The sequence below is a fragment of the Suncus etruscus genome, chromosome 12, assembly GCF_024139225.1.
Source record: "Suncus etruscus isolate mSunEtr1 chromosome 12, mSunEtr1.pri.cur, whole genome shotgun sequence".
Taxonomy (NCBI): domain Eukaryota; kingdom Metazoa; phylum Chordata; class Mammalia; order Eulipotyphla; family Soricidae; genus Suncus; species Suncus etruscus.
Window position 1 is genome coordinate 19045655 of NC_064859.1, and position 9995 is coordinate 19055649.

General features: G+C 41.6%; 1 protein-coding gene and 1 pseudogene across 1 annotated transcript in view; one reads left to right on the forward strand and one right to left on the reverse strand.

Moving 5' to 3' along the window:
• TSGA10 (testis specific 10) overlaps nt 1-9995 on the reverse strand; it is a 43934-nt gene that overhangs the window by 33754 nt on the left and 185 nt on the right. The window contains exons 2-5 of the mRNA XM_049785144.1: nt 8284-8439; nt 4432-4602; nt 4268-4345; nt 2221-2372 (exon numbers count right to left, since the gene is read on the reverse strand). Coding sequence (XP_049641101.1) covers nt 2221-2372; nt 4268-4345; nt 4432-4602; nt 8284-8439 — 557 coding nt within the window. The remainder of the gene's footprint in view (nt 1-2220; nt 2373-4267; nt 4346-4431; nt 4603-8283; nt 8440-9995) is intronic.
• Nucleotides 1040-1138, forward strand: LOC126025319 (uncharacterized; annotated as a pseudogene).

The window sequence follows — 9995 nt, forward strand, 5'->3', positions numbered from 1 at the left end:
AGGAGCATATCTTGCTAATTACATAGTTCAACCTCCAAACCATTATATTGAGTAAATCATCCAACAAAAAACTCCATATGTATGATTTCATTAATGTGACTGTCTGGAAAAATTTGTAAAACTCTTCTTAAAGAAAGGGTCTGGGGCCCGGAGAGATAGCACAGCGGCGTTTGCCTTGCAAGCAGCCGATCCAGGACCAAAGGTGATTGGTTCGAATCCCGGTGTCCCACATGGTCCCCTGTGCCTGCCAGGAGCTATTTCTGAGCAGACAGCCAGGAGTAACCCCTGAGCACCGCCGGGTGTGACCCAAAAACCAAAAAAAAAAAAAAAGAAAGAAAGGGTCTGGAGAGGTGGCGCTAGAGGTAAGGTGTCTGCCTTGCAAGCACTAGCCAAGGAAGGACCACAGTTAGATCCCCTAGCGTCCCATATGGTCCCCCCAAGCCAGAGGCAATTTCTGAGCGCTTAGCCAGGAGTAACTCCTGAGCATCAAATGGGTGTGGCTCAAAAATAAAAAAATAAAAAAATAAAAAACTCTTCTTAAAGAAAGCAAATAAATAGCTCCCTGGAAATGCTGTGGTAGTAAGAGGCACATGTCACAGAGGAATAATGGGCAGGACTCTACTATTTGATGGCAGTTTAAGTTTTATAGGTACATTCATACATCAAAACTTACTGAAGTCATCAACTTTACATACATATGACTTATAATATGCATGCCAACTCTATTTAATAAAAATGGTGAAAAACAAAGGCTCATACAACAAAAAGAGAGCAAAGTGATATATTTGTTATTTTAATAAACTACCATATGTATTAAACGTTTTAATAGCATTGGAAAATGCTTGGCATGTGCATATATATTCATATATATATATATATATATATATATATATAGGTAAGTGAAATAGGTCAAATACAAAACTTAATATAGGATGATGTTAATTTTCTAGAAAGTTACTACATACATTGTAATACTTCTATTTCGGAACATCCATATTAGTGGTAGTTTTCCCTAAGTTATAGAATCATTAATTATGCTGTGCTCGCTTCGGCAGCACATATTCTAAAATTGGAACAATACGGAGATTAGCATGGCCCCTGTGCAAAGAATCATTATTTACACTTTCTTGACATTTTTCTCTATTTTCCAAGATTTTCTTTGTTGTTATTGTATTTTACTACTATTTTATCTGAGTTTGAAATAAGCTATTAAGCAGAAAATTTTTTAAAAATGAAGGAAAAGGGCTGGAACAATATTATTGCACAGTGGGGAGGGTAGCCTTGTACATGGCTGACCTGGGTTCATTCCCTGGCATCCCACATGGTCCTCTGAGCCTGCCAGAAGTGATTTTTGAGTGCAGAGGCAGGAGTTACCCCTGACTACCACTGGGTGTGGCCCAGAAACATAGGAAGAGAGAGGGGGAGGAAGGGAGGAAGGAAGAGAAAGAGGGAGGGAGGGAGGAAGGAAGGAAGGAAGGAAGGAAGGAAGGAAGGAAGGAAGGAAGGAAGGAAGGAAGGAAGGAAGGAAGGAAGGAGGGAGGGAGGGAGGGAGGGAGGGAGGGAGGGAGGGAGGGAGGGAGGGAAAGAAGGAGGGAGGGAGGAAAGAAAGAAAGAAAGGAAGGAAGGGAGGGAGGGAGGGAGGGAGGGAGGGAGGGAGGGAGGAAAGGAAGGAAGGAAGAAAGAAAGGAAGGGGAGGGAGGGAGGAAAGGAAGGAAGGAAGGAAGGGAGGGAGGGAGGGAGGGAGGGAGGGAGGGAGGGAGGAGGAAAGGAAGGAAGGGAGGGAGGAAGGGAGGAAATGAGTGGTTTTCAGTTCCTGGCAGGTGAATCAAATGTAAATACCCAGGCCCTTGAATTCATTGTTAGTATGGTATTACCAATCTGGGATTCATCTTTATGTACAGAAGTTTCTATCATTCTTTTATATATTAAAATACACTTTAATTATCATTATAAAATACTGATTAAATAATTATTGAAAAAGTAAAGCTATTATTATAGAGAACTCTTATTGCTTAAAAGTAACTTAATTTGGGGCCGGAGTGGTAGCATAAGCAGTAGGGCATTTTCCTTCCAAGCACTAACCTAGGATGAACCACAGTTCTATCCCCCATATGGTCCCCCAAGCCAAGAGCAATTTCTGAGCGCATAGCCAGGAGTAACCCTTGAGCCTCACCGGGTGTGGCCCCAAAAGCGGAAGGATAAAAAAGTAACTTAATTTACCTCAAAGAATTATTCTCTGCTTTTTGTCTGCCAAGTTCACTTTCTGTATCCATTGCCTTTCTTGCTAGTGATTTCATTTCTTTTTCTACCGTGGTTATGGTATCCTTCATCAAAGTCATATTTGACAATTGTTCCATGCGCTCATCATCAAGCTATATAAGTGGGATGACAAGGTTACTGCTTTCACGAAATATTCTCACTCATCTTCTTAAAGAGATCGAGTGCTCTTGTACAAACTGAGTGGCAAGATTTATCTGTTGAGTGATCAGAATCCAATCTGTGGGGCCAGAGTGACAGCACAGCACAGTGGAGAGGGCATTTGCCTTGCACATGGCAGTTTAATCTCCATATGGTTTCCTGAGCTGTTTTTAGTCTACAATTTAAATGCTTATACTTATGTAGCTATTATTTTACTTATTAGTAAAAGAGGAAGCAGTAGATGGCAAAAATATTTCCTGTAATTCTATTTGATGTATATAATTTGTTTATATATATAAAACAAATTGGATAGACACAGTTTGTTCACATTAGACAGCAAATTAAAAATAATGTAAGGACTTAGGGAACATGCAAGGCATCAGTCCATATTAATACATTACCTAGTTCAATCCCTCAGCACCACATGACTTCCAGAGCATTGCTGGATATGGCCCTGAATGACACCCTACAAGGGGTTGCTGAGGTGATCTACATGGTCCCTAGCATCAGAGACCCAAGCAGCACTGGATCTTAGTTCCTAGCATGAGTCACTGGGCTAGTTTACCAAGTATTGAAGGAGTGGTCCTCCCAAGTGCTTCCTGAGGCCTCTACTCCCAGAGTGTGTAGTGGGAAGAGGACTTAGATGCTGTGGTAGAATGGAACCATATTGGAAATGGAGACAGGTACTGGAATAGACTCCATACAGAAGCTATCACTAGGCTGGTCCTTATTCTTCAATTCCTACAGGTTGGATTCTTGCTGATTGGGGGTGGGCACACCTCTTGATGCTTAGGACTTGACTCCTACCTCAGGGATCACCACTGGAAGGCTCAGGAGACCACATGAGACACCACCTGTATTCTCACTCCAGTCCTGTAGTGTTTGTTTTAAGCACACATTTTGGGGCCTGGAGAGATAGCACAGCGGTGTTTGCCTTGCAAGCAGCCGATCCAGGACCAAAGGTGGTTGGTTCAAATCCCGGTGTCCCATATGGTTCCCCGTGCCTGCCAGGAGCTATTTCTGAGCAGGCAGCCAGGAGTAACTCCTGAGCACCGCCGGGTGTGACCCAAAAACCAAAAAAAAAAAAAAAAAAGAACACATTTTGGGGCCGGAGCAATAGCACAATGGTAAGACGTCTACCTTGCATACAGCCAACATAGGACCCCAGTTCGAATCCCGACATCCCATATGGCCCCCCAAGCCTGCCAGGAGTGACACCTGAGCACCAACGGGTGTGACCCAAAAACCAAAAAAAAAAAAAAAAAAAGAATACATCTTGCTGCCTAACAGAAAAAGTCTTCACTCAAAAATTTTTAGCAGGGGCCGGGAAGGTGGCGCTAGAGGTAAGGTGTCTGCCTTGCAAGCGCTAGCGTAGGACGGACCGTGGTTCGATCCCCCGGCGTCCCATATGATCCCCCCAAGCCAGGGGTGATTTCTGAGCGCATACCAGGAGTAACCCCTGAGCGTCAAACGGGTGTGGCCCAAAAACCAAAAAAAAAAAAAATTTAGCAGAAATAGTAAAAAGATAATAATAAAAATGCTAACAAGCAACAATCAACATCATATGTAAGATATCATACATAACTCATCGTATGTGACTTAAATAGAATTTCAACCCTTAGGATCACAAACATGGGAACAATAATAGGATTTATTCTCTGAATCCTGAAGGGCAGAGGTGAAGAGGGGAGAGGGAAATTAAAGAGAGAGAGGGAGAGAAAGATGAAAGAGGGGTGAGAGAGAGAAAAGAGAGGAGAGAATGAGGGGAGAGGGGAGAGAGAAGAAGAGAGGGAAGTGGGGAAGGGCAGAGAAGGGAGAGTGAGGTACCACATCCCCTTAGTCCTCTTACGTTATGGACCGTGCACTCCAACTCCTCGATCCTTTGCTCCAAGTGCGCCTTCTCGTTAAACGCCGTCTCCTGAGCGATCTGTCCAAGGAATAAGGGAATTAATTCTCCTGGTGGCCCTGCATGGGTACCTGCCCGCATTCACCAGGACTGGGAACTATCCAGACCTTGAGCCTCTCCCTCAGGCTGTCCCTCTCCGTGGTCATTCTCCTTAGGTCTGTGAAGGCCACATCACGCTCCGTCTCTACCCGGCGCAAGATGGCGTGCGCTGTGGTTGACTTCGGGGACTTACAGTTCTTCATCATGTCTCGTCGAAGTCGGGTGATTTCTTCCTGTGCCTGGCGTTCCAATACACAGAGACATGTTCTCAATTCAACAGTTTTTAGAGACTACCCCACTTAGAAAAAACCAGCGCTTGCTTTCTCTGCAGCTGATCTGAGCCCCAGATGGTCCTCCAGAGCTGCCAGGAGACCACAGAGCAGGCAGACCTCTGGAGCACCACCAAGTATGGCCCAAAGACCAAAAGATTTAAAAAAAGACACCATATCTCCCCAACTAGATTTCAAACATAGAAAACAGGGCCTTGGGGCCAGTGAGGTGGCGCTAGAGGTAAGGTGTCTGCCTTGCAAGCGCTAGCCAAGGTAGGGCCATGGTTCGATCCCCCAGCATCCCATATGGTCCCCCCAAGCCAGGAGCAATTTCTGAGTGCTTAGCCAGGAGTAACCCCTGAGCATCAAACGGGTGTGGCTGGAAAAAAAAAAAAACTATTAAAAAAAAAAAAAACAGGGTCTTAGGGGCCAGTGCACAGCAGGTAGGGTGTTCGCCTTGCATGCAGTTGACCCAGGTTCAATCCCCAGCATCCCATATGGTCCCCCAAGTCTGTCACAGTAATTTCTGAGCACAGAGACAGAAATAATCCCGGAGTGTCGCTGGGTATGGTCCAAAGCCCCTCCCTCCAAGAAAAGAAAACAAGCCATAGAAGTGAGTCATATTGCTCAAGAGATAAATTCAAAATAAAATTTGGATTATAAAATATTGGTGATTTATTGGAGTTTAATTTTTCTCTATTTAAATGATCCAAAACTCAATTATGAATAACTTTGAAAATCATAGTTTAAAATTTTAACAAAATAAAAAAAAAAGACTTTTTGGGGGAAATCAGACCCAGTAGTGTTCAGGGGTTAGTTACTCCTGGCTCTGGCTCTGTGCTCATAAATTTCTCCTGGAAGGGGCCAGAGCAATAGTATAGTGGTAGAGCATTTGCCTTGCATACAGATGACCCGGGACAGACCCAAGTTTGATCCCCAGCATCCCATGTGGTCTCCCAAGTCTGCCAGGTGCGATTTCTGAGCACAAAGTCAGAAATAACTGCTAAGCACCACCAGGTGTGGCCCAAAAACCAAAAAGAAAAAAAAATCACTCCTGACAGGCTTTGGAGACCATATAGGATGCTGGAGATCAAACCCAGGTCAAGCATGTGCCCCAGAATTCTTCTGGTTAATAAGGGTTCAATAAATTTTAGCTAAAAAAAAGGCTGCCTATAAACTGACACTACTACTAAAATTAAGAAAATTAATAGAGAAGCATGGCAAATGGCGACATTGGTGGTGGGAATGTTGCACCAGTGAGGGGGGGGATGTTCTTTACATGACTGAAACCCAACTACAATCATATTTGTAACCAAGGTGTTTAAATAAAGATATTAAGGTAACAAAAAAAAAAAAGGAAAGGAAGAGATCACCACAAATACTACAGAGACTGAAATCCAACTACAAACATGTTTGTAACCATGGTGCTTGTATAAAAATATTAAAAAAGAAAATTAATAATATGGTAGTTCTTAAAGTGACTGACAGTATAACAAAGGTAGTATCATTTAAAAAAAATCAATCATTTTACTTTGAACTTATACATCATCACTGAATGCTATTCTCATTTCATATCTAAAAAAGGCTAGTCATTGTATGCATAAATATGATTTTTTGGATGGGGATGATAAGTGTACTTATTATATAAGTAAGTATATACTTACTGGAATAAACTCAATTGCATTACATTTATTTTAACATCCCCCCCATTTTTTGTTTTTTTTTTTCGGCCACACCCTGTGAAACTCAGGGGTTACTCCTGGCTCTGTGCTCAGAAATCGCTCCTGGCTTGGAGGATCATATGGAACGCCAGGAGATCAAACCACAGTCTGTCCTAGGCTAGCATGGGCAAGGTAGGCACCTTACCATTTGTGCCACCACTCCGGCCCAACACCCTCAATTTTAAACTGTATTACAAAGCAACAGTTATTATAATAGCATGGTATTGGAATAAAGACAGATTCTCAGATAGACTTGAGTATTTGGAGAATACTCTCTGTTATTGAGTATTCAGAGTATTCAGAGAATGTTCCCCAGACATAGAATCAACTAATCTTTGGTAAAGGGGACAAGAAATGCAAAATGGAGCAATGAAAGCCTCTTCAACAAGTGGTGTCGGCACAATTGGTTAGCCATTTGCAAAAAAGTGAACTCAGACCCCCACCTAACACCATGCACAATAATCAAATCCAAATGGATTAAACACCTTGATATCAGACCTGAAACCATAAGTTTTATATAACAGCACATAGGTAAAACACTCTATGACATTCAGACTAAAGATATCTTCAAGGAGGAAACAGCACTCCCAAAAAAGTGGAAGCAGAGATAAACAGATGGGACTATATTAAGTTGAAAAGCTTCTTCACCTCAAAGGAAATAGTGCCTAGGATACAAAAGCCACCCACAGAATGGGAGAAACTAATCACTCAATACCCATCATACAAGGGGCTAATATCGAAAATATACAAGATATACAAAATGTAACAAGAAAAAACATATAGCCCCATTAAATATGGGGAGAAGAAACGAACAGACAGTTCCTCAAAGAAGAAATACAAATGGCCAAAAGGCACATGAAAAAATGCTCCACATCACTAATCACCAGGGAGAGGCAAATCAAAACAACAATGAGGTACCATCTCACACCATAGAGACTGCCACACATCACAAAGAACAAGAACAATCAGTGCTGGTGGGGATGTGTAGAAAAAGGAACTCTAATTCACTGCTGGTGGGAATGTCATTTAGTCCAGTCTTTATGGAAAACAATATGGAGATTCCTCAAAAAACTGGAAATTGAGCTCCCATATGATCCAACTATACCACTCCTAGGGATATACCCTAGGAACACAAAATTACAATTCAAAAACCCCTTCCTCACACCTATATTTATTGCAGCACTATTTACAATAGCCAGACTCTGGAAACAACCAAGATGTCCTACAACAGATGAGTGGCTAAAGAAACTGTGATACATATACACAATGAAATATTAGGAGAGATGAAGTCATGAAATTTTCCTATACATGATGTACATGGAATCTATTATGCTGAGTGAGATAAGTCAGAGGGAGAGAGATAGACACAGAATAGTCTCACTCATCTATTGTTTTTAAGAAAAATTAAAGACAATACTGTAATAAGGCCCAAAGACAATAGAGTTAAGGGCTGGAAGGGCCGGAAAGACCGGCTTACAATTTGAAGCTCACCACAAAGAGTGGTGAATGCTGTTAGGAAAATAACTACACTAACAACTAGCATGACAAAGTTAAAGAATGAGAGAAATAGAATGCCTGTCTCTAATACAGGCAGGGGTGGGGGAGGAGGGAAGGTATTGGTGGTGGGAATGTTGCACTGGTGAAGGGGGTATTCTGTTTATGACTGAAACCCAACTACAACCATAGTGCTTAAATAAAGATTTTATATATTAAAATTATTTTAACAAATTCCAAATGTCAGATCAAATTAAATTCAAATTTATTATTTATTTAATAATAATTAAATTATTGATTAATTTATTAAAATATTAAAATTTATTATTAAAATTCAAATCAATATTAAATTCAGATCAAATTCATCGTTCTTACAGAACTTGAAGAATCATATATCTAGAATTAAATATAGTTTCCAAATTTGTTTCAATTTTACCTGCTCATAAAGAAGATAGGTCTTATCTCTCTCAGATGTAAGAACTTTGACATTGCCCTGAATTTCTGCTAAATGACGCTCATATTTTTCCAGCATGCATTTAAGTTCCTCACGATCCCTTGCTGTCTTCATAAGCTCTATATCACAATTTGCACCCTAGAATCATAAGAGATTGAAAGTCTTGGACCTGTGGTACAAATAGAAAACAGCTACTAAGGCTGACAATCCAATTTCTACTTAGGCAAGAACTAGTTGTACTTCAAACTATATATTTTAGGGATTGAGGGGGTGAGGTTGGGCCACACCCAGTGAAGTTCACAGTTTATTCCTGGTTCTGTGCTCAGGATTCAGGACCATATGAGATATCAGGGACTGAATCCAGGTTGGCTGCATACAGGCAAATACTCCTTGCTGTATTATCCTCCGACTCCTTAAACTCTCTTTTAAGGAATAGATAACTAAGAAGATGATGACACAGGGAGGGATTGTACAGCGCTCTTGTCATCACTGAAAAGTCTACACCAGAAATGAAATCAGCTCAACATGTTTGAGCACATTCTTGAAGGGAGGCAGAGAAGGGAAGCAGTGGGGAGGGAGGGAAAAAGAAGGGAAGGGAAACAGAGAGGAAGGGAAAGGAAGGGGAGAGGGGATGGGAGAAGAAGAGAAGGGTAGAAGAGAAAAGAGAAAAGGAGAGGGAGTAAGGGAAGGGGAGTTTCACCATTTCTGGCTCTTCTCTGAATGAGAAACAACCTGAGACCGAGGTGGGGCTCAGACAAGAAGGATCCTAGGGACCAACAGTGGTGGGTTTGTATCTAAGAAATCAATACTATTTTAAGTCATGATACACATTTTTAAAGTCTCTAATGACTTCACAAAGTATGTTTTCTGGCATATAAGATGACTTTTTAACCCATGAAAAGCTTCTTAAAAGTTGGGGGTTGTCTTATACGCCTGTATATGGCATGCTGAAACTTACTCCAGCCTCAGGGATGAGTGATCCACCCCCTCTTACCACCGCATCCTACAGCTGCCAGGCGTCATCACTCAGTCCTCTGCTTGTCCTGATTCATCTTTCAGGGCACACAGAGGAGCTGAGTTACCGAGCGCCGCATCTCATCCAGTCGCCAGGTATGCAGCTTTCTGGTGCTCAGTTCTCTGTTCAGCTTTTATGGGACATAGGAGCACTCTGTCTCCCTCTAGCTGTCCTACTAATCACTGCACCCCAGCCAGCTGCTCTTGGAGGAGCCCCCCTCCCTGCTCTCAATGTAGATCACAAATAAAAAATAAAAAAAAATCACATTCACTCGCTACAAATGACAAATGTAGAATGATTCTTGGCACTCCAAAGTCTAGCTTTATGAAACATATACTGTTAACCTTTGAGGGTTCAACTCTTTTTCTCATGTTTTTTAATTTCCATTTGGTGTGCGTTAAAAGAGAGGTAGTCTTATACGGCGAATATAGCCCAAATCCTATATTTTAACAGGAAAAGTAGGGGGTTGTCTTATATGACCGGTAGTCTTATACACTGGAAAATATGGTATTTGCTTCCACATGTGTCTGATTAACTCTGATAAAGAGTCCAAACACTAGTCCACTGTGTCAGAAGATAGCTGTATTCTAACATCTTTGGTAGAACAATCCAGGTAAAATTGGAATGAATAATTCTCAGGTCCAATGGTTCCATAGAAGTCTGAGTTTCCAAGACCTAC